At 41.7% G+C, this 25,380-nt stretch overlaps 10 protein-coding genes across 16 annotated transcripts in view; 4 read left to right on the top strand and 6 right to left on the bottom strand.

The window, feature by feature from the left end:
- LOC124205118 (serine/arginine repetitive matrix protein 2-like) overlaps positions 1-9,239 on the top strand; it is a 35,623-nt gene extending 26,384 nt beyond the window's left edge. For 2 of the 3 annotated variants that reach the window (XM_046602474.1, XM_046602472.1), the window contains exons 5-9: positions 4,052-4,821; positions 4,894-5,809; positions 6,560-6,749; positions 6,826-7,098; positions 7,245-9,239. In XM_046602474.1, coding sequence (XP_046458430.1) covers positions 4,052-4,821; positions 4,894-5,809; positions 6,560-6,749; positions 6,826-7,098; positions 7,245-7,511 — 2,416 coding nt within the window. In that variant the 3' untranslated portion in view covers positions 7,512-9,239. The remainder of the gene's footprint in view (positions 1-4,051; positions 4,822-4,893; positions 5,810-6,559; positions 6,750-6,825; positions 7,099-7,244) is intronic. The other variant, XM_046602475.1, reaches the window with a different exon arrangement.
- Positions 9,161-11,609, bottom strand: LOC124205137 (glucosamine-6-phosphate isomerase-like). Of its 2 annotated transcripts, none has more exons than XM_046602499.1 (6): positions 11,473-11,609; positions 10,953-11,237; positions 10,759-10,816; positions 10,476-10,602; positions 10,184-10,357; positions 9,161-9,508 (listed from the first exon to the last, which is right to left on the bottom strand). In XM_046602499.1, exons 1-6 carry the CDS (start codon positions 11,594-11,596, stop codon positions 9,434-9,436), a joined length of 843 nt encoding a protein of 280 aa, XP_046458455.1. In that variant the 5' UTR covers positions 11,597-11,609; the 3' UTR covers positions 9,161-9,433. The 2 variants fall into 2 exon arrangements, with proteins under 2 accessions (XP_046458455.1, XP_046458456.1); XM_046602500.1 differs by lacking the exon at positions 9,161-9,508 and adding an exon at positions 9,904-9,980.
- Positions 11,610-11,999: 390 nt separating this feature from the next.
- LOC124205127 (N-acetylglucosamine-6-phosphate deacetylase-like) lies at positions 12,000-19,130 on the top strand. 4 transcript variants are annotated; one of them, XR_006879209.1, is made up of 14 exons: positions 12,000-12,142; positions 12,216-12,415; positions 12,481-12,620; positions 12,680-12,814; positions 12,877-13,009; positions 13,071-13,159; positions 13,229-13,373; positions 13,455-13,631; positions 13,697-13,940; positions 14,027-14,279; positions 14,348-15,321; positions 16,192-16,253; positions 17,512-17,600; positions 17,691-19,130. XR_006879209.1 is itself a non-coding variant. In XM_046602488.1 (9 exons), exons 2-9 carry the CDS (start codon positions 12,217-12,219, stop codon positions 13,912-13,914), a joined length of 1,236 nt encoding a protein of 411 aa, XP_046458444.1. In that variant the 5' UTR covers positions 12,000-12,142; position 12,216; the 3' UTR covers positions 13,915-13,975. The 4 variants fall into 4 exon arrangements, 2 of the variants coding, with proteins under 2 accessions (XP_046458444.1, XP_046458443.1); XR_006879208.1 differs by lacking the exon at positions 14,348-15,321; XM_046602488.1 differs by lacking the exons at positions 14,027-14,279; positions 14,348-15,321; positions 16,192-16,253; positions 17,512-17,600; positions 17,691-19,130 and having other exon boundaries at positions 13,697-13,975.
- LOC124205134 (retinol dehydrogenase 12-like) lies at positions 13,935-15,795 on the bottom strand. Its single transcript, XM_046602495.1, has 6 exons — positions 15,579-15,795; positions 15,113-15,220; positions 14,869-15,042; positions 14,589-14,793; positions 14,324-14,525; positions 13,935-14,258 (listed from the first exon to the last, which is right to left on the bottom strand). The coding sequence occupies exons 1-6, from the start codon at positions 15,688-15,690 to the stop codon at positions 14,064-14,066; spliced, it is 996 nt and encodes a 331-aa protein (XP_046458451.1). The 5' UTR covers positions 15,691-15,795; the 3' UTR covers positions 13,935-14,063.
- On the bottom strand, positions 16,326-17,801 carry LOC124205136 (dehydrogenase/reductase SDR family member on chromosome X-like). Its single transcript, XM_046602498.1, has 6 exons — positions 17,668-17,801; positions 17,491-17,598; positions 17,218-17,391; positions 16,946-17,150; positions 16,675-16,876; positions 16,326-16,601 (listed from the first exon to the last, which is right to left on the bottom strand). Exons 1-6 carry the CDS (start codon positions 17,777-17,779, stop codon positions 16,410-16,412), a joined length of 993 nt encoding a protein of 330 aa, XP_046458454.1. The 5' UTR covers positions 17,780-17,801; the 3' UTR covers positions 16,326-16,409.
- LOC124205133 (retinol dehydrogenase 11-like) lies at positions 19,042-20,866 on the bottom strand. The gene is made up of 6 exons (XM_046602494.1): positions 20,521-20,866; positions 20,208-20,315; positions 19,959-20,132; positions 19,682-19,889; positions 19,415-19,616; positions 19,042-19,336 (listed from the first exon to the last, which is right to left on the bottom strand). The coding sequence occupies exons 1-6, from the start codon at positions 20,630-20,632 to the stop codon at positions 19,145-19,147; spliced, it is 996 nt and encodes a 331-aa protein (XP_046458450.1). The 5' UTR covers positions 20,633-20,866; the 3' UTR covers positions 19,042-19,144.
- A 1,077-nt stretch (positions 20,867-21,943) lies between these two features.
- LOC124205140 (histone H3) lies at positions 21,944-22,406 on the bottom strand. The gene has a single exon (XM_046602503.1). It carries the CDS (start codon positions 22,392-22,394, stop codon positions 21,984-21,986), a length of 411 nt encoding a protein of 136 aa, XP_046458459.1. The 5' UTR covers positions 22,395-22,406; the 3' UTR covers positions 21,944-21,983.
- Positions 22,407-22,601: 195 nt separating this feature from the next.
- On the top strand, positions 22,602-23,297 carry LOC124205139 (histone H4). The gene has a single exon (XM_046602502.1). It carries the CDS (start codon positions 22,693-22,695, stop codon positions 23,002-23,004), a length of 312 nt encoding a protein of 103 aa, XP_046458458.1. The 5' UTR covers positions 22,602-22,692; the 3' UTR covers positions 23,005-23,297.
- Positions 23,298-23,672: 375 nt separating this feature from the next.
- LOC124205152 (histone H2B.3) lies at positions 23,673-24,123 on the bottom strand. The gene has a single exon (XM_046602514.1). The coding sequence runs from the start codon at positions 24,087-24,089 to the stop codon at positions 23,718-23,720; it is 372 nt and encodes a 123-aa protein (XP_046458470.1). The 5' UTR covers positions 24,090-24,123; the 3' UTR covers positions 23,673-23,717.
- A 247-nt stretch (positions 24,124-24,370) lies between these two features.
- Positions 24,371-25,380, top strand: part of LOC124205146 (histone H2A) — an 89,797-nt gene continuing 88,787 nt past the window's right edge. Inside the window, exon 1 of the mRNA XM_046602508.1 lies at positions 24,371-25,302. Coding sequence (XP_046458464.1) covers positions 24,409-24,789 — 381 coding nt within the window. The 5' untranslated portion in view covers positions 24,371-24,408 and the 3' untranslated portion in view covers positions 24,790-25,302. The remainder of the gene's footprint in view (positions 25,303-25,380) is intronic.

Genomic DNA, 25,380 nt, shown 5'->3' with positions numbered 1-25,380 from the left:
TTCCACCTCCCAACCGGATCCGAGTCCGTCCGACTTGCGTACGAGCAAAAATGTTCATATTTTTTTTAATTTTTCTCTCTTCTTCTTCTTCTTCTTCTTTTACGCTTTTTTCCTCCTTCGTCGTTATGTGTGCCAGAGAACGTAGCTAGAGAAAACGGATAGCGTGCTGGATAGCGTAAGTAATCCGATTCCGCACGGTTGGAACGAAGGGAAGAAAAAAGAAAAATTTGAGGTAGTTACTATAATCCCTCCGGTCGGTCGGTTGTTGTTTTTCCTCCTATCTCTTCCCGTGTGTTGGTGGTGTTGGCGGGGGCCTCCCCCGATAACGATGTCAAAAAATCTGGTTATCAAAACCCCAGGCTGGTAGTATTTTATTTCTCTTGTACAAATCTCTCCGGAACGTTCGGCGCGGGACTGGTTTTCTCTTTGGGTTGTGTATCAAATCTTTAAAAGAGCATGAGGAATGATTTCATTTGTATTTCACGCACAGCTGCTGCTTGTTGCTGTTGCGCCAGGATCTATCTTATCTATCTCACTTGAAGGGGGAGAGAGCCTCGTTTCCAAATACCTGGACAGCATTTTGTTAAAAAAGAAGAGATTTTTGTGACGGGCAGATTCCATCCAGTTACAAAGAAAACCTTTCACTTGTAATTCCTCTGGTGCGTCATGGCGCACTATCCTCCCACTTAAAACAAGTTTTCTTATTTTGTTGATGATTGAATCCACACGCCGTCCGAGTTTTTTAAAATAGAAAGAGAGAACTTGTTGCGTCACATATATACAACAGAAACGTGTGCGCTTCTCTGGTCACGATTCTCCGGTTCGCCCAGCTCCATCCGGTCTTTCACTTTCCACCAACAAACAAAGAACGTGGACTTCTGCCTAGTCTGCTCACCTCTATTTTTTCTTTTGAATAAATTCAATTTGATTCTTTAATTAGAAATCGAATAAATGTTTAATTTTTGAAAAATCAAAACGGCGGGAAACCTTGAATGGATCGTTTCGAGTGTCGGAAACTTTCAAATAGTTTTGCGCAATTTCCGTCAGGAATTTTTGTGGCCGATGCCAGTTCGTGTTTTGGGTTGGCAAACTGGACACACACATACACACAGTCTGGAGCTCGGGCACCCAAGGTAAACAGAAAGCGGCTCGAATGACCGTCGTTCAACTTCCCCTGCCCAACAACAACAACAACCCGAAAAAGAAATAGAAGAAACAAAAAAAAACCCATCTCACATCCGGAATGCGTGGCGTCACACAGTCAGGGGGTGGTGGTGGGACTGCGTCTACAGCGTTTGCCAGTTATCTTGATTTCAAATCCAAGTGTGTGTGTGTGTAACAATAATGAGCAGCTGACGTCATCCAAACGGAACCAAACAACACCAAAAAATGGGCTAGGCTGCTGGAAAATGTTTTTTCAAACTAAGCGCCAAAACAATTCTTTTTCCCAGAAAACAAATACTTTCTTCTCGTTTTTATTTATCTATTTTTTAAAATAAAATAAAAAATGGCGCCATTTTTAGTCGATTCCGTCACTCTGCCAGGGGACTACCAGCAGCAGCAGCTGAGACGGCCCGGAATGTCGTCATGGCCCGTTTACACGCTCATTGCCCAAATTACACGCATCGTACTTTGAATATCATTTGCGCATACGTACACAGAGTCGCCAACACACACACACACACCCAGTTCTTAAAAAAAAAGAAAGAAAGGAATGGGGTTTACTTATTATTTATACGACCTACTTCAAAAAATCCTTCGCTTTTTTTTTTTCCCAACGATTCGGGAGATTTTTCACGTCCAGCTGCTGCTCCCTTAACGTGCATTCAGCACACAGGTGTGAATGGGAAACATTTTTTTTTCTTAGTTGGAGATTCAATAGTATTTAATTAAAAAAAAAAGATTTTGTCTTGTGTGAATAATCGACGGCAGTGACTCGTCGGGAATCCGTTGCGTGATTGGCCATTTCATCATTTTTCTGTAACGGTCTCCTTTTTTTTTCTTTAAATTTCTAAATTCAAATTTTGTTTTTTGTTTTTATCTTTTGACCGAAGTCAAAAGAAAAAACGAGTCCGTTTGAAAACTCCTCCCGACTAGCCCACCCCCACCCGAATGAACGTTTGGGGGTCCGTGATCTCCTGTTTGTGTCATGTGGCGGGTATCCAAAACCACCCGAAATCCGCCCAGCGTTTGGTAAACGCCTCCTCCTCCTCCTTCTTTTTTCTTCTTTAACTTTTCCCCCCCTCTCTCTCACAAATGCGTGTGGCGATATCAGACGGGAGAGAGCCGGGACTCTTTTGTGTGTGTGTTGTTTGGTCTCTGCACACGTCCAACATTTTGTCGTGGGTTGAACCGCCAGCCCAGGGACCGGGTCGGCGGGAGTTGGCTCCAGTGAGAGCATCGGGTCGATCGTGTGTGTGTGTGTGTCGTCTGTCGTTGTGTGTGGTGGCGTCAGGAGCCTCTTTTTACAGGATAACGACAGAGTGGCGCTGGTAATTAGTCAGGAATTTCCAGTCTCTCTGGCGCAGTGAGTGAGTGAGTGAGTGTCTGTTTTGGTTATCTCCTCTGGGTTGTGCCACTGGTGGAGGCCTCATCAGCTGATTGTCATCGACTCTTCTACCCCTCAACAACAACAGTAAAGGGGGGAGAGAGATTTTTACAACCGGAATAGTGTTGTTTGGGTGACAACAATGTTGCAGCAGCAGGAGCAGAAGAAACAGTCGGGCTCTGATTATAGTCGGATTAATTATCATCCGGCTAGAGCCATGATGCCGATTCCGCCGGATATCGTTGCATCCAACAACAACAGCAACAACAACAACAGAACGAGACCGGCGATTGGTGTCAAGCCAATACCTCCGCCGAAACCTTTTCCTCGACCTCCGCCATCCGTCCGTCCGCCGGCCGCCCTTCCACCACGTCCGTCATCTTCCGTTTCGTCCTCTTGTTACGTCACGTCGGCCGGCAATAGTCTGCAGCAGCAAAGGCGCCGGCCGTTGACGTGCGTCAACGACATGGCCCAAAATCCTCTCTACATGTGCAGGTTGTCCAGTCTGTCCAGTCCCTGTCCAAACTCGTTTTTCTTTTCTTTGGATGAAATTCAATTCCGCTTCGCCCCTATTCTCCCGTTTTGATTGCGTTTCATCAGCCGACAAGATTCCGACACTCCGGCAGATGGCTCTGCACTTTCACTTTTTCCAGTTTGTTCCTCCTGGATTTCGGAAAGATAAAAAAGTTGACGACGGGTCGCATCACGTCTCTCGATTGAACGATGAATTGCTTTTCGCGATAGAGTAAAAAAAAAAGGGCCTGGCACAGCTGTGAGGGCATGGCCCTGGGCCGGAGGCGAAAATTGAAAGGGGATCTTTATCTCGATCCGGCGCCACCATCGTGAGTGGCAGCTGGATCGAGATTAGAGAACCACCGAAAAAAGGAAAAATAAAACTGGAATGCACCTCGCCACTAGTTCCCCCTTTCCATTTCGCTCTTTTGCTAATTTTAGAAAATGCTGGTCCCCCCTTCTCGGGTGAAAGGCTTGACGCATCTAGCAAAGAAAAACACACCAAAGTAACTGCGCAGTGGAGTAGGAAAAATTTAAAATTTAAAATTTGTAACGAAAATTAAAAAAAAAAAAGTTTTTATTTTTTTAAATCACCGGCTGGGCGCCAAAGCGGCGGCGGCGGCGTTCATGTGTTCGGGATTTTGGACTTTTGGACGTCGCCATTTTGATTATTAACTTGCGTCACAACATATCTACAACTGGGGCTCTTTTTGGCAATCACAAAAGTGCTCGGTGACATCGGCGAACCTTTTTGAATAATTAAGGATCTGAGTAGCAAAAACCGACACAAATTGAAAAATATTTTGGCTCATGTTCTATTTTCATTTTTATCTGATTTCCTTTAATAAAATAACGAGCGCGGAGAGCCCATTAACCTTGAAAACAGTTGACTTTGATTAGACATTGTGGAATGTTATTCATTATCAAAACCGGCCATTACTCAAATCAAATAAAAAAAAACGTTTCTCTTTTGTTTTTTCTCTTTTCTAGTTCGAATGCGGCGCTGGTAGCGGTCGAATCCGGTGGTTTGTTGCCTCCGGCTTCCACTCGCAAGAGTCAACCGGGTGAAATTGCGGTGCCCATGGCTGCCAACAACAACAGCCACCACCAACAGCAGCAGAAACCCGAAAGGGGATTGATTCCGCCGGAACGTCCGCCCAAGAAACCGCATTTGAGGGCCGGCGGAGGTGGGATCAGCCCGGATCAGGAGATGCGCCGGATCGAAGCCTCTGTCCAGGAATTGATGAATTTGAATCAGCAACAACAGCAGCAACAACATCAAACCAGACAGTCGGTGGCTCCTCCGCCGCTTCCGACGACCAGGAAACCTCCGGCTCCTGATCCGCCCATGTCGCCTCCTCAACGGGCCTGCCCAGTCTCCCCGGCATCATCGACCAGTCCGGTGTCTCCGCCGCCAGTTCAAATGGTGCGGAGTTCCAGTCCGGATTTACCTCCGCCTCCGCCGCCGACGGCGGATTGCGCCGAAGTGGCCGATTTCGAGGACCCGCTGCCTCCGCCTCCGCCTCACATTGTTTTGCTGGACGATCCGTCGTCGGCAATGACGCCGCAACACAAAACTCCGTCGCCCGCACCTCCGACGCCGCCTCCACCGTCGCTTCCGGCTCCGCAATCCAATGCTTCTGCCTCGACTTACCACCAAGAGTCTTACATGGCGCACCGCAAGAGTCACCACAGTCCCAACGGCGGATATCACAGGCGATCCGCCGATAATCTTCTCGAGTCTTCTTTGAACTCTCACGGTACGTTCCTAATCCGCTTTATTCCATCCATCCATTTATTCATCATTTTCTTTTCTTTTCATTTTCTTCCAGCCTGGGAGAAGCACTACAATGTCCGGCAGGGGAGTTCGGCCGCCACGACGTTGATTTTCTCATCGGCGGAAGCCCTTCACATCCAGTCGAGCTCCGCTGCGGAATCTTCCGCTTCGAATTGTCAAGTGAACGTGACTCCGTCGCCTCCTCCTCCTCCGGCGGCTGGTGGATCGGCCGTCGAGTCCAATGCCAAATCGACGTACATTTCTGAGCTGACGATCCAGACGTGCGCCGTGCCGCAGACGGAGACGCTCCCAGTTGCCCAGCAACCGGAGGCTCGTCCCACCACTCCGCAGCACACGTACCGGTCGCTGATGAACGCCAAAGCGGAGCGGTTCAATTACCTCCGCCAAGTGAGCGAAGGCCGGCCCTATCCATCGTCTTCCACCTCGTCGTCATCGACGGCGGGCAATTCGAAGCTGTCGGATCCCGGTCCGCCTAAATCGCTGATGGATTTGAACTTGTCGCGAGCTGCCGCTTCCGGCGTCCAGCACCAGAGGAGCCATTCGGACAGCGATAGCCCTTCGTTGGCATCGGCTTCCATCCAACCGCCAAAGCCTCCGGTGCCGCCCAAAGTGGCCCCTCCGCCGAGACCCAAGCGGCCGGAAGAGGTGGAATGCGACCAGCTCAGCAAGGATCTGATGAACCACCTGCTGCCATCCGACTCACGACTTCACGCTTTGCTCAGCGTCCCCGATCCGGCCCAGGCGGCCGCCTGCCTCCGCACCGAGGGCCTCCTCGAAGTGACTCCTCCGCCCGCCACCGCTTCCTCCTCTTCGCCCGTCTCCCTTCAAGTCACCACCCCCACGTCGATTCCCAGCCCCGCTGCCACCACTCCGACTTCGCCCAGTCACTCGTCGCTCGCCTCTCCGCAATCTCCTGTGACGTCACCGATGACCTCATCCACCTCGCCAAAGTAAGTGCCTGCCGGCCGGCCGACAGTTTTTCTTTTGGCTTCCCGTTGCTCCATTTCTCTTCTTTGTTATTTCATCTGCGTGCAAAATGGCGCCGGGCAGAGTGTGTGACGTCGGTCACGGTTTGCGGGTTTCACCCCATTCTGACAACTTTGGGGTCGAAAGATATCACACTGAATTTATTTTTAAAATTTCTTATTCGCTGGATCAACAATTTCTCAACGGTTGACGCGCTCCAGTTGCCCACAGACGGATGGGGGGCGTAAGGACAAGAGTTTTTTGTTGAATTATCTTTTATTATTTTTTGGGGGAAGTTTATCCGTTTCGGTGTCGAGATTTTCTTTTGTCCACTTCCGGGTCTCTTCTCTCTCTCTGTGGCTCCTTGATGTTGTTGTTGGTTTGACGCAAGTTTCTGCGGGGGGTGCCAAATGAGTGGCAGTCTGTTTGATTTGTCAACGTGAATTGACTGTCGTTGGTGGCAGTGGCGTGCTCGACTGTGTGATGGACCGGACGGAATTGTTATTATCGGACGATTGCGATTCAGTCGTCTCGTTCTCGTCGGTTGCCAGCGCTGGCAGCTGCTCCGTCGCTTCCGGAGTCAGTCACCATATCTTTGTTGATATCAAGTACTACTACATGTTGTGCATGAGACGGCCATTGAAATTGAATAGCCCAGCGGCATTTTGTTTTTATTTGGATCGGATTGCAATTATTTGAAACTCATTCGGTTTTTTTCTTTTTCCTTCCGCCAGATCCAACAGTTGCGCACCTCTTCCGGCTACTTCGGCTTATTTTACGACGTCGGAGCCTCGAGCTAAACTGCTGACGCGTTACCATAGCAACCACATTCTCAACAGCCTCGACGGCAGTGAATCCGGCGGCGGAATGCAATACGGAAGAAACGGAGAACCCGTCGATTCCGAATTACTCATTAAGAAAAAGGTGAAACAACAAATTTATTTTTAATTTTTTAAGGAGAACAACGTGAAAATGACCAAAATCGTTTGTATAATTGAAGGAGGAGCTGGTGTCGCGACTGGCCCGAAAGCTGGACGTGCTCCGCTCTGAGCGCGAGGCCATCCAGGAGGAGGTGGAAGCCAACGAATTGCTGGGTCGCTCGGTGACGAGCCGAGTGGCTTGCGTAGCAACGCCGGCCGAGACCAACAAGGTCTTCCTCCACGTCGCCGAGGTGGACAAGATCACGGCCCTGCTTTTGGCGCTGGCCGGCCGATTGGCCCGAGCCCAAAACGCCCTCCTTTCACTTCCCAACCAAGCCGAAGCCCAAGAAAAGGTAACGTGGTGGTGGTGCCGATAAATGTTGTTTTTAACTGGCCGCCCCGCGGGCGCCTGTCCAGTTCAAAGGAAACAAACGGGCCAAACGCATAATCAGATAAAAATAACGTTTTCTTCTTTTTCTCGTTGGCCGTTGGCGTGTAGATGGTGTTGGAAGGGAAGCGGGACAAGCTGCTGGAGCAGCTGGAAGAGGCGAAACGTTTGAAGGAGAATATCGACCGGCGGTCGCGCCAGGTGTCGGGCCTGCTCTCGAAATACTTGACGGAAGAAGAGTTTGCCGATTACAGCCACTTTGTCACGATGAAAGCCAAATTGGTCATTGATCAGCGAGAAATCGACGAGAAAATCAAGCTGGGTGATGAACAGCTGGCCGCTCTCCGAGAAACGCTTCATCTTCGACCCAGAGTCTGATGGCGGGAAAAACGATTTGTTTTTCAAATATGTTTTTTCTCCCACGACGAAAAAAAAAAGAAATTAGTGATGTTTTGTTTGATTTCTTTTTTAATTTTTTTTTGTTGTTGTTCCTTTTCAAGTCAAAAGAAATTGAAAACAAAATTTTTAATTTTCAATTCTCTTCATTCCCCCCTTTTCCACCCCACAAATTTTGATTTTGATTTTTTTAAATTTTCGTTCTGGTCGCTGGACACTCATTAAAAAAGCATTCGGGCTGGACTTGTTGGCCTCGTCAGCTGTGTGACCGAAATCCGTTATCGTTGATTCGTGTCATGTGTTGTTGACGATCCCTTAACGCTCTCCGCTGGGCCATTTTGTATGTCCATATTTTGTAAATTTTTACCTTCCCCCTCGACATTTTTGTTTTTTATTATTTTAAATTCCCTTTGAAAACAAAAAAGGAAAATTGGTGATCGATTCTTCTTATTATTTGGCATGTTTTTTTTTTAATTTCCGCCGGAATCTGCAACACTTTATTCGTGCTGATTATATAATGCGTGTGTGTACTCTTATATTAATTCATTGTGTGTGTACAGTTCATGACGTAGAAAGAAGAAGAAGAAGAAAAAAAAACCCAGGGCCGTTCCGGACTGGGTTTTTTAAAATTCTTTATCTTTTTGAAAGGAAAAAAGAAAAATGTTTGTGTAACCTTCATCTCCTCCTTCAACGTCCTCAATTGTAACGGTTGTTAAAAAAAAAAAATAACGGCGATCTCAATCCCCCTTACTCCTCCCTCCTCTATACTCTGATTTCTTAATTTTTTGATTTCCTCATTCATCTCTTTTATCTCTTAAATTGGACAAATTTATTACCTTTTTTTTTTTTAAGATTTGTGGGAAAAATATTCGCCCGCGCTTCCTCATTTCCAAACAAAATTATTTTCCCTTACATCACACACACACACTCGCCAGGCCTCCACTGTTGTTTCTCTCTTTTCTCAATTGGGTCATATTTTCTTTCTCTCTTTACACACAGACACACAAGTCCTTGGAATTTTGTTAAATATCATATTTTAAAAAAATTATTAACCGTAAAATATGTGGGGAGGGTTTAATTTTTTCTTCTTCAATTTTTTAATTTTCCAATGGCGGATCCCGTGCTCCTCTCTCTTTTTTTTTACTGCTGCTGCTACTATGCTGCTTTTATAATATTTGTTTTTCTTTTCTCTTTTCAAATGACGGATGTGAAAATTGATTGTCTTTTTTTATTAATTTTTTTTTTTAATTTTGGAAAAAAAAATTGTCAGGAAAGAATAACGTGCCTTAAATCTTTTCAAAAGTGTCTTTCTTTGACTGGAAAAAAAAAATTCTTGCAAGTGATGTTTTTGATTTTTTTCCATTTTTCACCTCCTCCTTTAATTTTCGAATTTTCTTTTTGGTCTTTCCTGCCAATGAAAAAATTGTTTAATTACCGAATGGGGGAGGGGCGATTGAGTGAGACTGGACGACGGAGGGCGAATCCCCTTTTTTTTATATATTCTATACATAATTAATCGACAATTTTGTTTTATTTTCTGTGCTTGGCGGAATTTTTTTGAAATTGATGTTTTTTTTTATTATTGGATGAAAACTCCCAAAAAAAAACGAAGAGAAAATAATAGAACGACATAAAAAGAAAAAAAAATGTTGTCCTTCTCCAATTCTTTTGTAACATCACATCTAAAACATTCAATATAGAGATTTGAATTTAAAAAAGAATAATAATAATAATAAAAAAAAACATGAATAAAAAACAAATCTGGATGTGATACGGTGCGAACACACACACACACACACAAAGGCTGTCTGGACCGATCATATATAAATTTCTCTACAGAATTCCGGGCGGAGTCGCGAAACTTCCATATCGTCATCATCATCATTTCTTTGTCTTATTTTCTTTTAGGCCTGGGTTCCATCTGGAGTCTTGACGTCGTCTAGCGGGTCGACTAATTTGCTGTGAACGTCCCACAAATTCTAAAAACCAAAAAAAAGAGAAAAACAAAATTATTTTCGTTAGAAGAAGAAAATCTTTTGCGGACAGGAGGAAAAAACAAAAATCACATGGAAATGACACAGACGTCTGGACTGGCACACACACACGACAGAAAACATATCACGCGAGACAAACGGCATGGACACACACAAAAGTGTTGAGTGTTGTTATTGGGCAGAGACTTTTTTTAATTTTTCAAAGATTAAAAGGTGATGCTAGAAATTGTGCTGCTGCCTCCCTAAATGAGTTGGGAGGTATTTTTCTTTCCCCCTTCAAGCCAATGCACACACATAACAAGGGAGAGGAGGTATATAGACATGCTTTGATTTTGTTGTTCTGGCTGGACCACTTTGTGTGTTTGTACCTTTCTGTTTTGTTTTAACCTAAAGAAGGAAGGAGATCAAGATTGCTGGGGACATCTTCCACCAGCTCATTATGAACTTCCCACAGGTCCTTGATGTAGAAACGGACACCAACAGGAAATGAGAATTGATATTTGGTGTTTTGTCGTCGTGAGTGTTTTTCCCCCCAAATAGTCAAACCGAATAAAATTGAAGGCCGAGAATGAAAGTAATTGAAGACACAAAAGAAAAGAGAAAAACCCAATTCCCAGGACCTTATTCCTCAAGTTTACGGTTGAAATTCCTTTTTGATACCTTGAAATATTTCACCGTCTTGACTTTGAGTTCCAACGTGGCGTCCTCGTCGCAAATGAGGAGAGCACGGGGGTGCTGCTGGATGGCCGAGACGGTCCACATGTGGTTGACTCCTTCTTCCACAGCCTTGTAGAGGGCCAGGGCTTTATGGGCGCCGGTAATTAGCACCATCACCTGGAGGGGCGAAACAAATTCGACGTAAGTTATAGGGGACCGAACCCGTGGGATTATTCCAAACCCAAACACCAAATTTATTATTTGGCTTTTTGTCCGCATCAACAATATAATTTACCTCTTTGGCGTCCATTACGGTGCCCACGCCGACCGTCAGCGCTTGTTTTGGAACTTTTGACAGGTCGTTGTTGAAAAACCTGGCGTTGGCGATGATGGTATCTTGTGCCAAAGTCTTCAAACGGGTTCTACCAATTTTAAAAAATAAAAATAAAAGGAAAATTAAGAAGTAGGACAAACATAACGCCGTTAAAAGAAGAAGGGGGGACGATAACCATCTCGGAAAATAAAATAAACGAGCAGCCAAACAGCTAGTACTATGCACTAAATTATTCTAATACTACCTGGATACGAGGGAAGAGCCGGGCTCGTTGAAAGCTATATGTCCGTCAGGGCCGATTCCTTTGGATATAATATACGAGCAACACGGCAACGAATTAGTTTTCCGAAAATTAACATTTTTTCAAATGAACAAATAACTACTACGTGCAGTTGACAGTTGAATATTTAGTCGATCATAAATTATGTTAGGCTATACCTCCGATGAAAAGATGGACTCCGCCAGCTCCTTTAATCTTCTCCTCGTAGGCAAGGCATTCGGCCTGCAAATCGCTGGCGTTGCCGTCCAGAATGTGCACGTTCTCCGGCAGAATATCAATGTGCTTGAAGAAATTGTTCCACATAAAGTAGTGATACGATTCGGGGTGATCACGCGGCAGATTGACGTATTCGTCCATGTTGAACGTTTTGACGTAACGGAACGAAATTCTGCCTTGCTTGTGGAATTGAATCAATTTGCGGTACATGCCGAGTGGTGTACTTCCTATCGATTGTCATCATTCAATCAAAAGAAATCCAAACAAACCAAATCATTGAGTATTGGTATAACAGTCAGTGAAGCAGGTCATTGTTTCACATTCCAATTGTATATCTAAGACATTAGCATATTTATGAAAGCCAAACTTAGCTTATACTTTGCACGTACGGTATATCGTGTGTGTTTAATAAAAAACAAAAAGAGAGAGATTAGATAAAAACGAAACATGATTGTAAATTACCAGTTGGCAGGCCAAGGACGAAAAAGTTGTCAGGCCCGGGATTAAAATCTTTGACCCGTTTGAGAACATATCGAGCAGCCCAGTCGGTCACTAAATCGGCATTGTCTTGAATTACTAAACGCATTTTTTGTTTTTTACTCGAGTTAAGTTTTTTAGAGATGTGATGTGCAGAGTTGGCGACGGGACGGTGAATTAGAAAAACAAATAAACGGCGACCCTGCTGCTGCAATCTTTTATTATTGTTGTTGACGCCAAGCTCGACGGTTGTCGACTGCTGAGATTCAGTGGCTGGAAAGTTCACGATACCCAAAAAGTCTTCGGTTAGCAACCCCAATTTCCAACCCGGACGAAACTGGTTAGATCGTTGCAACAATGAGAGCGCAGAATGAGTTCAACATCTCAAAGTCCTTATCTGCAATCTGTATGAGGTTTAATATTTCAGTGAAACACTACTTTCTAAAAAGAAGACCTCATTTTGCATCGCCAAAAACGCAGAAACTGCAGAACTGATGCTCAGCTTTCTACGGCTGTCCTACACTCTATATTTGGTTTGCCGTTCAAAAACGGAAATATAAAGAGACTGGTGGAAAAACCGAACCAAGAACAAAAACAAATCCAGAATCCAGAATTAGAAATTTGTGTTGAGAGACAGTCATCTGACAGCCAACAGGTAAGACAAGTAAAGTCATAGTTTTGCGTGGCAGTCCTTCTTTACTGTTGTTGTTGTCTGTTATTCAAAGCAGAATGGGGAATGAAATAATCCAGTTCCACAATTGCTTCATTTTGCGAGATGGGAAAATCATTAAAGAGGACCTGTGGACCTGTGATGGCAAAATTGTCAATCCAGAACCCATTTTCTTTGACCAAAAGGACTACGCTGACATAAAAATTGATTGTGAAGGGCTTACGATTGCTCCAGGATTCATAGATGTACAAGTAAATGGTAATTATTATGTAAGTTAAGTTCCGGGTAGGTTTACTAAACACTTTTCTTGTGATTTTTTGTAGGTGGCTTTGGTGTGGATTTTTCTCACGATAGTGAAACCATTGAGGAAGGCTTGAAAGTGGTAGCTAAAGGACTTTTGGCTTATGGTACTACTTCATTTTGTCCTACACTGGTTACCTCATCACCTAAATATTATCACCAGGCAATTTTACTCTGTGCATTTGTTATTTACAGAAAAATATTTAACCATGAACCATTTAGGTTGTAGAAAAAATTAAGAAAACTCCAGGAGGTTCTGACGGAGCAGAAATCCTTGGCATACATGTTGAGGGACCTTTTATCAATAATGATAAAAAGGGTGCACATGACTTGCAATTTATTCACAAGTTCACCAATGTAAGGGTTTATTAATTTGCATTTTCCATTCAATGAATTATCTGTCTTTTTATGTGGAATAGGGAGCCAGTTCTATTGAAGAAGTATATGGAAAGCACTGGAGGAATATCTCAATGATCACTCTAGCTCCTGAGCTGGAAAATTCAACAGAAGTTATTAAATACTTAACCAGTAATGGTGTGACAGTTTCGCTGGGTATGTCTTGCGTAAATGATTGCAGTTTAGAGGTTTGTTAACTGTTGTATTTCTTTTACAGGCCATTCAATGGGTAGCCTTATTCAGGGAGAAGAAGCAGTAAGAAATGGTGCCTCCTTTATCACTCATCTTTTTAACGCCATGTTGCCTGTAAGAGTAATTCCAGTATGTTGATATAGTTTTCGTCTCTCTTAATTTAAGCATTTTAAATATATATAGTTCCATCACCGAGATCCTGGGCTGATCGGGTTGCTAGCCTCTTCGAAAATTCCACCCGGAAAAACTGTTTATTACGGAATTATCGCTGATGGAATCCACACTCATCCAGCAGCGCTTCGCATTGCCTACAGAACTCATCCTAAAGGTTAAATAGCAACCTCTCCTCATATTTTTCCTTTTCCACTTTTATTGCGACCTAAATGTCATTTTTGCGTGATTGATGCAGGACTCGTTTTAGTAACCGATGCGATGTCGGCGCTCGGCTTGCAACCTGGACAATACAAACTCGGTTACCAGGACGTTGATGTCAAGGAAAACTGTGCCGTGTTGGCTGGGACCACCACATTGTGTGGAGCGATAGCCTCGATGGATAAATGCGTCCGTCACTTGAAGCGCGCTACAGGTGTTACTCGAAAAAATTATTATTGCCCGTTCAACTGTTAAAGTAATTACAATTTTATCAATCAGAGTGCTCTACTGTTGAAGCTCTGGAAGCAGCTACTTTGCATCCAGCTTGCGCCTTAGGCATTAACGATCGCAAAGGGTCTCTTCTCTTTGGGCGCGATGCCGATTTTGTCATTCTCGATCACGACCTCAATGTCGTTTCCACCTGGATTGCCTCACAGAAAGTTTATCAAAATCCTGCCGCTGTGGAACTGACTTCTCGGAGAATAACCAAGCAATAGGTTTAATTACTTTAGTCTTATTTTTGGTAAATAGAAATATATTCAAATTGTCAAATGGTGATTCACATTAATTAATTACATTCTGTAAACAAAACAAAACAAAAATTCAAAGGGCTAGTTGGGATTTTGGAGAGGTATGCAGTTCAGTGTTATTGCAAGCCACCAAATTGAGAGATGTCAAGCAGTTGACAAGACTTTTCCCATAATTTTTTCTGGGTGTCGCGATTGCGAACCAGTTTTATCGGCTCGACTGCTTTGGAATTTTCAAAATAATTCCCACTCAAGTCTTCCACTTGCGGCGATAAAGCAGCGTGAACCACCCGTTGAGCGCCCTGTTCTTCAGTCTACATAAAATACAGTTAAAGGTAACTATTTATTTAGTATCCCTGGATTTACGTAGCCTTCTTACCTTAGCTATCAATTTCGTCGTCAGATAACCAATATTCGCGAACCAATGTTGAGTCCATAAAGCAGATCTTATAATTCCAGGGTGAATGGCATAAATTTTTACGGGATAATTCTTAAGAGACAAGCGCTCATGCAAGACCTTGGTGAACATGATTATTGCAGATTTCGATTGAGAATAGGCGCATAATTTGTTAAAGTAAGACCTGAATGGAACGGAATTCAAACATAATAATTATTATCCAGAAATGATCCAGCAATGTGATTACTTGGCCTGAAGGTCGTCTATTTCAAACCACCCGAAGGCATGGCCTATCGAAGAAAGACAAACGATCCTTGCTGCTTTATTTTCCGTTCCTGCCTCTATGAGGCGTGGCAAAAGGAGATGCGTTAATAGAAAGTGGCCTAAATAGTTCACAGCAAATTGCGTCTCGAAACCATCCTTTGTCAAGGCGTAAGGTGACATGGTTCCAGCTTAAGCACAACAGATGGATTATATCCGACATTTAGTAAACCGTATAATTTAAAATGAATGAGACAGAGTCTAACCGTTGTTGATTAAAAGACTAATGGGGATATTTTTATCGAGAACCGCCTTCCCAAACGTTCGAACACAATCCATCGACGATAGATCTAGATTAATCCATTCTACAGATCCAGTTGGAAATCCGGCATCCTTGATTGATTCGTATAATTGATCCTTGCACGGGCCATCTCTACAACCTATCACGGAAGATTTTTATTAGCACCTAGAAAGGAATCTTTAGTGGCGAAATATTTTTAAAACACTTACCAACAATCACTTTCATTCCAGATTTGACTAACGCCTTTATGGTGAACCATCCTATTCCCTGATTTCCACCTGTGATGACGGCATATTCCTCTTCTCTTTTTAAAGGGTCTGCATGAAAGTAAAAAAATCGCAAAAGACGTTAGTAAAATATAATTAGAGATAACAGTGATTGGACTCGGAGCAAGAGCAGTACTCCAGTACTATTCACGGTAACTATGGAAACGAACTTTTTCAAATCTAGTCTACCACTCGACCTAGCAGACGCATTCTTTTACCTTTCACTTCTGCACCGAAAAATTCAAGAAAATAGAGCTCGCGGGCTTTGGACATATGGACTATTGTTGTTAAAAAATTCAGTTTACCGATTTTAAATTTATTGAAAGTAGTATCAAATATATGGGAGGTGGTATTAGAAGGTACAAAAAATTATTGCGCGGTTCAAGTATAGGACAGGCAGCTAGCTTACCTTTTAATGGAAGAACGGTACTGCAAGTTTCCAAATACATGGCATAGCTTCCAAGGACCAATAACTTAAGAATAATAATGAAATCTCTGAAATTTTTTTTCCAAAATCCCATTCTGAAACACTTGGAACTGACTCTTAATGCGACTGCACTGAATGACTGAAGTAACTTAACTGGTTGGTTCGGTTGCTGGTCACTTTCACTTACGCGTCGACGCTACGTCTGTCCTGTATCTATTAATATTTAATAGTTATCTTTACTTTACTTAAGTTTCGGCTGGCAATTGACAGACATGGGGTATTTATCAAACAGTGATTATGTCATGTTCTTAATCTTTTTCTCGACTTTGGTACAAAGCTACGAACAGAAAAGACGCTTTGAAAGTTTCACTCACGAAGCGCCATATATCTCGCCATCTGGTAGAATTGGTTTCGGCAACTTTACGAATAAATGCGCTAAATTTGAAAAATAAACTCCAAAGAATACCACTTAACTATTAAAGAACGTAATTCTCAGACCGATGAAAGATGTAGTTGTAAATTCAATTTTCTAGCCAAGCCAAACACATCTATAAAATTCAACTGATTAAGTTTTCTTCTTCTCTTCTCATTGCAGAATTTCGTTACTGAAAATTCGGATGCAACGTGGGAAATCAGATCACGCGGAAAATCAGAAAGGTACTACAATTTATCAAAATTTAACGGTTTTTCATAATTTAGTATTAAGCACTGTTTTAAGAAAACAAGAAAGTTATTCAATTTGTTTATTATTCCTGAAACATTACGCAAAATTCGGAAAACTGTATCAGAGAAAGGAACATGTAAGAACCAGTATTATAAACCACCAAATTGGGAGATGTCAAGCAACTGGCAAGACTTTTCCCACAATTGTGTCTGCATATCTCGATTACGGACCAGCGCTATTGGCTGGACCACTTTGGAATTTTCGAAAAAATTCCCGCTCAAGTCTTCCGCTTTCGGCGACAAGGCGGCGTACACGACGCGTTGAGCACCCTGCGCTTCCGTCTACGTCAAAAAAGAGAATTCTTTTGTTAAAAGCCGCAATTCGTTCTAAATTTCTTTTAAATAGCTGTCTTACCTTTCCTAGGAAACCCGAAAATATTGAAGTAAAGTGAGTAAACCAATATTTACTCCATACGTTAGTTTTGATAACTCCGGGGTGAACAGCATAGACTTTTACTGGCTTATTTTTCGAAGTAAGTAGCTCGTGCAAGACTTTGGTAAACATAATTTGAGCAGCTTTGGATTGGCAATAGGCACCGAATTTGTTGTAGTAAGATCTAAAAAAAAAAGAAAGTTTTTTTTTTACAAAAACAGAAAAGTTTCATAGTTTCTCTGTGGTTAATTACTCTCCCTGAAGATCATTTATTTGAAAAAACCCTAAAGCTTGACCCGAAGAAGACACGTTGACAATCCTTGCTGCTTTGTCGTTCGTTCCTGCCGCTATGAGACGTGGCATAAGGAGATGAGTTAATAGGAAATGGCCCAAATAGTTGATTGCAAATGCAGATTCAAAGCCATCTTTAGTCAACGTGTATGATGCCATGGTTCCAGCTGGAAATCGGAAATAAGAAATGATTTTCAGGCTTTCAGCCTTGTAAGATGAATTGATTACACACACCGTTATTTATCAAAAGACTGATTGGGACATTCTTATCAAGAATGGCTTGTCCGAACGCTCGTACAGATTCCATAGATGACATGTCTAGGTTGATCCATTCTACAGACTCGGTTGGAAGTTCTGCTTGCTTAACTGATTGGTATAAAAGGTCTCTGCTGGGGCCATCTCTACATCCTATTGATTAAGACTGATTAAGACTTAATAGTTAGCGTAAATTTCAATAATATGTGCGATCAAGTTTAAGTCATTTTCTGAATAATTTGTATAGTTTACCGACAATCACTTTCATTCCAGATTCCGCTAACGACTTTACGGTGGACCATCCTATCCCGCGATTTCCACCTGTGACGACGACGTATTCATTTTCTCTGTTTATAGGATCTGTAAGAAAAATGAAGCGCATGTTTAATTGTGCTTTTAGTTTGTATAGATTTGATAGTTATTTCTTACTTTTTATTGGCTGGACAAAACAGCACATTTCAGAAATCAAACTACAGCTGCCGAGGATTAGCATTTTTAGAAATATGTAGAAATCCAGAAAAATCTTTTTTATGAAATTCATTTTCAAAAAGAATCAGATCTAGCTGTAGAAAAAAAAAACCGGCGGTAAGACTGGGATAAAATTTAAATATTGCTAATAATTCAACGTACGGAGACAGACCTAGTGTTTCAAGAGATGAATGCTGGAATCAAATGTCCAATATATTCTGCTCAGTTACTATCACTGGTAAGCTCCGAGTGCTGTTCGCTTGGTTAAATGTTTTCTCGGAAGCTATTTCAAATCTAACCCCTAGGCCGAAAATGAAAAATGACCAGAGCAAACGAGAAGGTTGCCTTCCTTAAATGAGATTATGAGAAGGGCTTTTCTTCTTTATCGTTTGTCTAAGAAATATGAAACGGCACAAACTCCAGATGTTCTCGCTTCTTTCTACCAGAAAGGACAACTAACGATATTATTTTGATAGTGTTGCTATTTCATAAACCTAATTATCAAGTTTCACTGAGCTGCTTGCGGAGCTGTCAATTTGGATTAACGAAATTTGATTTAAGCATTTTTGCGTTTTTATTGGTGACGCTTTTCTTCCTATAAAACCAGTAAATATATGAAATATCTTTGTATATTCTCGTTCCCGTTTTGTTTTCCTTTTTTTTTACTAACCTGAAATCTAAAGTTTTGTTTCCATTCTCTGGCAACAGTGTTTTCATGTTTATGTTTTTACATAGTTTCGAGTTTTGACTTTGAAAATTAGTAGAATTTCAATTTGTTCTCTTATAACCTGCTTATAACAGCGTAAATCGACGTGGTTATGGTTACCATGAAAATGACCTGTTTTTAATATTTACCCATCAGTGAAGTTGCAACATTATGTAGGTAAGATGCACACATTTTATAATCAATTTCCATTTTCCGCCATCCCTAGACATTTTGTTTTTAAGTTTATGCAAGTTCTTAAGCCTTTAGTTGAACCGAACAGGCCATTTAGACCGATCTGATTAGACAACTACTCAAAATGTATGAACATGTTCTGTAGTTATAATATTATATACCTCTGTGGTCATTGAATTGGAAAGCTTTGCAAATAGATACATGACTCAGACATTCAGCCGATTCAGGCCAGCAACACTCAGCCCAATGGCCTCAAAGACCTTTATCAAGACCTTGAGTCATTAATCAAACCGTATGTTTTAAAAATGTTTTATCTTTTTTCAGCATGAATTACATCATTCAGCTATTTAATAAGATATCTTAAGCATTTGGCATGAAGCTTCATAATTTTAAATTATTGATGTGCAGTGTAAATATTGTAGGTACTGAAGAACCGATAAAATTTTTTCTGTTTATTGATTATCCCAGATACAGTATACTGAATTATAACCAATTAAAATTGGAAAAACAGGGAAAACAGAATGGATAAATTGTGGGAAATTACAATCCACCGAACTTGGAAATATCGAGAAGTTGACAAGAGGTCTCCCACAATTTTTTCTGGGTATCTCGATTACGAACCAGCGCTATCGGCTTGACCACATTGCAGTTTTCGAAATAGTTTCCGTTCAATTCTTCAACTTGTGGTGACAAGGCAAAGTAAACAACACGTTGAGCACCCTGTTCTTCAGACTAAAGAAAAGTAAAAAGTAGATTAGCAATATTTGCTTGGAGACTACCTCATATTTTCTGTGTTTGGTTGTTTCTTACCTTGAACAAAAATCCCATTGTAAGAGAAACAAATTTGGCATACCAAGTTTGACTATACAGATTGGACCTGATAAAACCAGGATGAACTGCATAGACCTTGACTGGTTTATTCTCAGTGGACAATTGCTCATCCAAGACCTTTGTAAACATAATTTGAGCAGATTTAGATTGTGAATAGGCTCCTATTTTGTTGTAGTGGGTTCTGAATGAAAATAACAATAATAGTAATAACTTCATTTTCTGAAAATTTGTTTCTAGGTTCATTACTTAGCCTGAAGATCATTAATTTCAAACCACCCAAAAGCATGAGCTGTTGAAGACAAATTGATAATCCTAGCTGGTTGGTCTTTGGTCCCAGCAGTTAGAAGACGGGGCATAAGAAGATGAGTCAACAGGAAATGGCCCAGATAATTGACTGCAAACTGTGACTCAAAACCATCCTTAGTCAAGGCATAAGGAGTAAACATAATACCAGCTATTAAAAAAAAACACATAATTAATAATTATAACTCAGAATTGATTTAAATTCAAATTAAAGTCAAACCATTGTTAATCAACAGGCTGATGGGGACATTCTTATCAAGAATGGCTTGTCCAAATGCTCGAACAGAATCCATAGATGACATGTCTAGGTTGATCCATTCTACAGACCCAGTTGGAAACCCAGCTTGTTCAACAGATTTGTATAGTAGATCTTTGCTGGGACCATCTCTACAACCTATTAACAGACATCTTTTTATATTACTTGAACGAAAATGTTGAGTCATAACAATGAAAAATTGAAAACACTTACCAACAATCACTTTCATTCCAGATTCAACCAGCCCTTTAACAGTAAACCATCCGATTCCGCGATTTCCACCTGTGATGACAGCATATTCCTTTTCTCTTTTTAAAGGGTCTGTATAAAATCAAATAAAATCGTAAAGTGTTTGCTAATAATCCAAATGACAACACAAATGCTCCATTTGACAGCAGTAAATTAGGTTCTGCAACTGACGTCACCGTCTGTTACACTTTCAACTAGTCGAGTATAGGTTGCACAAACTGCTTTTCTAGCCCGAAGGAACAACTTTTTAAAAATAGGTAAAAATGTAATCGCTTACTCTGCAAAGGTCGTATAGAACTGCAAGCTTCAGAAATTAAAAACTTCGTACTAAGAATTAACATTTTAATAAACACAAACAAATCGATGAAAGTCTGGCTACAGCAACTCATTTTTGTAGGATTGGGTGGGTACAAATCCACGTCCTATTTCTCGTTCACTCGGAATGCAAGTGGTGGCATGAGAGAAGCACTGTCAAACGTGAAGCCTTACCCCCAGGCTAAGTGGGAAAAGCACCTGAGGAGTCATGTTGTTGAAAAGAAAGTTTTTTTTTAGAACTTTCCAGTTTCTCTTTCATTTTTCTCAACCAGGTAAAGGGAGCTTGGTGAAGAGAAACCGAACGCAGATGTTTAAGGATATTACAGAGGCAGCGTTTCTCTGGAAAGCGTAGCGTTAACACCACGAAGGAAAGTTCTGTCTTATGAAGCATGATGGGTTAAAACCCTAAATGTGCTTTTAACTTAAATGAATGATTTTTTTATTTCGAATTCAATTATTTCGTTATATTGAATTAACGGAAACATATTTATTGTAATCTTTTATAGAAAACAACACACATGTCATTGCTATAAATATCGATAAGGTTTGCCTAGATACCGTGAAAAACTAAGGATACTGTAGCTAATACTATTATTTTAAATTCAGTTTACCGAGGTCCGCTGATACATTCGTAACATTATAAAATTTGTAATTTGCGCTTAAACCAGCAATGAAAATAATTTCAAAAAAATCATCAAAAGGAAAAGCAACACATTTTTGAAATTAATAATTTTGTGAAGTATTTTTAAAAGTAGGGGAAAGTGGGAAACAGCACATGTGACGAAAAATGAGCATATTGTCAATTAGGCAACTCTGTGCAGTAGTAAACTGATTGAAGAATTGAAAACAAAAACTTTAACAGTGCAACAGATAGTGAAAATATCTGGAATTTTCCTTTAATATCTCAATGTATTGACTGCGAAACACGAAACAGCAAGTTGTTGATAAGAAACTGCAAAATTCAAGTGATCGTTTCTTGTAGTTACTGAAGTGGACACTGAAATTGTAAGTTTCATGTTTTATTTTCGAAAACATTCTTTTCCATTTTCAGATGTATTCTGTCATTCTGACGTGTAGTAACTAGAGATCATTTGTTGGTCATCATGGTTTGGTTAATGTTGCATTTAATAGTTTAGGTTTAACGAGAAAAGAGCGAGATTTTTAAATCGTACATTTAATTCCTTCAATTCGTAATTTGAAGTACTGTAAACAGTACCTAGAATAAGCGAATTTTGGAGAACTGTAACTAACAATCATATGTAAACTAAACTATTGAGCAGAACTCCTTAGCCGAGCATGAACAACAAAGGATTTTAATTTTACCAGATAATAGAGAGGATTACGATGCAATATTTGTTCATCTTTTCTTTAGTAAATGGTGGCCCTGAAAAGGGCCGATTGGTAAGTCAAAAGGGAATAGGTCGCTTAGGCACGTTCACCACGAATACGGCGAGCGAGCTGGATGTCTTTTGGCATGATGGTGACTCGCTTGGCGTGGATGGCGCACAAGTTGGTGTCTTCGAAAAGACCCACCAAGTAAGCCTCGCTGGCCTCCTGCAGGGCCATGACGGCCGAGCTCTGGAAACGCAAGTCGGTCTTGAAATCCTGGGCGATTTCTCTGACCAAGCGCTGGAATGGCAACTTGCGGATCAGAAGCTCGGTCGACTTTTGGTAGCGACGGATCTCACGAAGGGCGACGGTGCCGGGACGATAACGATGGGGTTTCTTGACTCCTCCAGTGGCCGGGGCACTCTTGCGAGCGGCTTTGGTGGCCAACTGTTTGCGGGGCGCCTTGCCACCGGTGGATTTGCGAGCAGTTTGCTTAGTACGAGCCATGTCGAACGACTAAAATTTGGGGATAATGTATACAGAAAAGCGGTTAGTATATGTAGGGAGTCGACGGACGTTGAGGAACTAAGTGAGTTCTTTGGCTAGGGATTGGTTAGTTCAAAAAATGGGAGGGAAAGAAAATTGATAACGGAAATTCTCTTATCTCTTTGTTTGTGTGATGGCGTGGGGGAGGGTTCAACCAATGGGCGTTCCGTTAGAGGGGTCTGGAGGGGTATATAAACTCTGTACTTTTAAAAAATTCAATCATTCTGTGTTTTCTAAAACATCAGAAACTTTAATCGAAATGACTGGTCGCGGCAAAGGAGGAAAAGGACTCGGCAAGGGAGGCGCCAAACGTCATCGCAAAGTTTTGCGTGACAACATCCAGGGAATCACCAAGCCGGCCATCCGTCGTCTTGCCCGTCGTGGTGGTGTGAAGCGAATCTCTGGTCTCATCTACGAGGAGACCCGCGGTGTGTTGAAGGTGTTCCTTGAAAACGTGATTCGTGACGCCGTCACCTACACTGAACACGCCAAGAGGAAGACTGTGACGGCCATGGACGTCGTCTACGCGCTGAAACGTCAGGGCCGCACTCTGTACGGTTTCGGCGGTTAAATCTGATCTTGATTTTCATACTCCGATCGTTCAAACCAATCGGCCCTTTTCAGGGCCACCATTTACTTGAAGCAAAAGATATCTCAACCACTTAAACCATATTCTTGCCGACTTTATACTAGATAGAATAACAAAATCCTTGAATTTTGAATTCATTATTATTCTATTTTATCTTATTTGATATAGCAGGAAGCAATGCCAATTGTTCATGCGTCTTAAAAGATATTTTTCTGTGATACGTAAACGGTGTGTTTAACCAAATAACTAAAATAACAATAATCCAGATGCAGTTTTCTCCGGTTCTCATATTTTACAATATTTTCATTTTTATGTTTGACTTTCGGTCATATTTAACAAAACAATGATTTATAGTTAGAGTTCCTTAGTATGTAAAAGAAGTTGCTGCGGAGATAATATCACTGAATCAAATTAATAGGTAGATAACAACGCATTGAACCGGATATGCCAATCTTAAAATGCAACAGTAGAGAAAGAAATTAAGCACAACGTCGAATAGTACACTGGAGATATGTAGAGAAAAGCTCAAGATCACAGTATTTCATAAAGTTCCGTCGCACTAATGAACAAATTAGGTTGAGTTTAGAACCCGATTAGACAAGAAATGTTAAGAGCAGTTAATGTTTTTCATTTCTTGAAAATTTGGTGGCCCTGAAAAGGGCCGTTTGGTTGGAAGAGAGATCAAGATGAACAATCTACTTGGTGCTGGTGTACTTGGTCACTGCCTTGGTGCCTTCAGACACGGCGTGCTTGGCCAACTCACCGGGCAAGAGCAGACGGACGGCCGTCTGGATTTCCCGGCTAGTGATGGTCGAACGCTTGTTGTAGTGGGCAAGACGGGACGACTCTCCAGCGATGCGCTCGAAAATGTCGTTGACGAAGCTGTTCATGATGGTCATGGCTTTGGAGGAGATGCCAGTGTCGGGGTGGACCTGCTTCAAGACTTTGTAGATGTAAATGGCGTAGCTCTCCTTCCTCTTGCGCTTCTTCTTTTTATCGCCCTTGGCGATATTCTTTTGAGCCTTACCGGCCTTCTTCGCTGCTTTTCCGCTAACTTTAGGGGGCATTCTTGGACTTGGAAATCTCAGAAAGTGAAGTCCGCTTGTCCGAATTTCTTCTTTATACTGATATCGGCTCCCTTTCACTACTTGATGGTAGCCAAAACTCTCGTCTCCAGAGACTTGCGTGTATCACGTAGGTTTTCACTCAGGGGCGGAGCTATGGAAAAGGGAAAGAATTTCGGGGCAAGTGAAGATTTACTATTGGCTACCAAAATTGTATTCTGAATCCAACTTCAAGTCCCTATATAAACGTCGATTTTTCATATTGTATACATCACTCGTTCCTTGATTTTAGGAACCGCGTTTACTTACTTTACATCTTAACATGTCTGGTCGTGGTAAAGGAGGCAAAGTCAAGGGAAAGTCAAAGACCCGTTCCAGCAGGGCCGGACTTCAATTCCCCGTCGGTCGTATCCACCGAATGCTCCGCAAGGGATCGTACGCTGAGCGCGTCGGTGCCGGTGCCCCCGTCTACTTGGCTGCCGTCATGGAGTACTTGGCCGCTGAGGTCCTCGAGTTGGCCGGTAACGCTGCCCGTGACAACAAGAAGACCCGCATCATCCCTCGTCACTTGCAATTGGCCATCCGCAACGACGAAGAGTTGAACAAACTTCTCTCCGGTGTCACCATCGCTCAGGGTGGTGTTTTGCCCAACATCCAGGCCGTTCTCTTGCCCAAGAAGACCGACAAACCCGCCAAGGCTTAAACTTCTTCCGTCTTTTAATAAACGGCCCTTTTCAGGGCCACCAATTTAATTTTGAAAAAAAGGAATTTGCTAAATGTTTTATTTCGCACATTATTTCGTTTCTGACTAAGTGAAAAACTTTATTAACAATTTTACATGTTATTGTACAGATTTATAAATATCTTAATCAATGTCTGAATTCAGTATGAGTTTATGATCCACCTTGTTAATTCAGGCAACCTTGCCCACTCCCCCTTAGTTCTAGTTGAAATTCAAAATGGTCGCCGTTTGGCTTGTTGTTTGTTGGTTGCGGGTGGTGTGACAGCGATTCTGTCGATAATTCTCATTCTCACTGATTCGGTCTTTTTTTTTTGTTTATTTTTAATGGAAAATAGCACCAATCACTAGCACGAAGTATCTGTCTGTCTGGTATTGCATTTTACCACGACACCTTTCGACCAACTTGAAAAAGAACTTGAATGGCTGTAAAGAAGAGTTTACACCAATTGAGAAATGGTTTTCTTCATTCTGAAGGTTGGGATGGATACACTTTAAAAGATTTAATAGATAACACACCATCTGGATTCTGATTTCATTCTTGATTTAATTTTT

The sequence above is a fragment of the Daphnia pulex genome, chromosome 10 (genome assembly GCF_021134715.1).
Source record: "Daphnia pulex isolate KAP4 chromosome 10, ASM2113471v1".
Classification (NCBI taxonomy): Eukaryota; Metazoa; Arthropoda; class Branchiopoda; order Diplostraca; family Daphniidae; genus Daphnia; species Daphnia pulex.
This window is presented reverse-complemented; position numbering and strand designations above follow the sequence as displayed.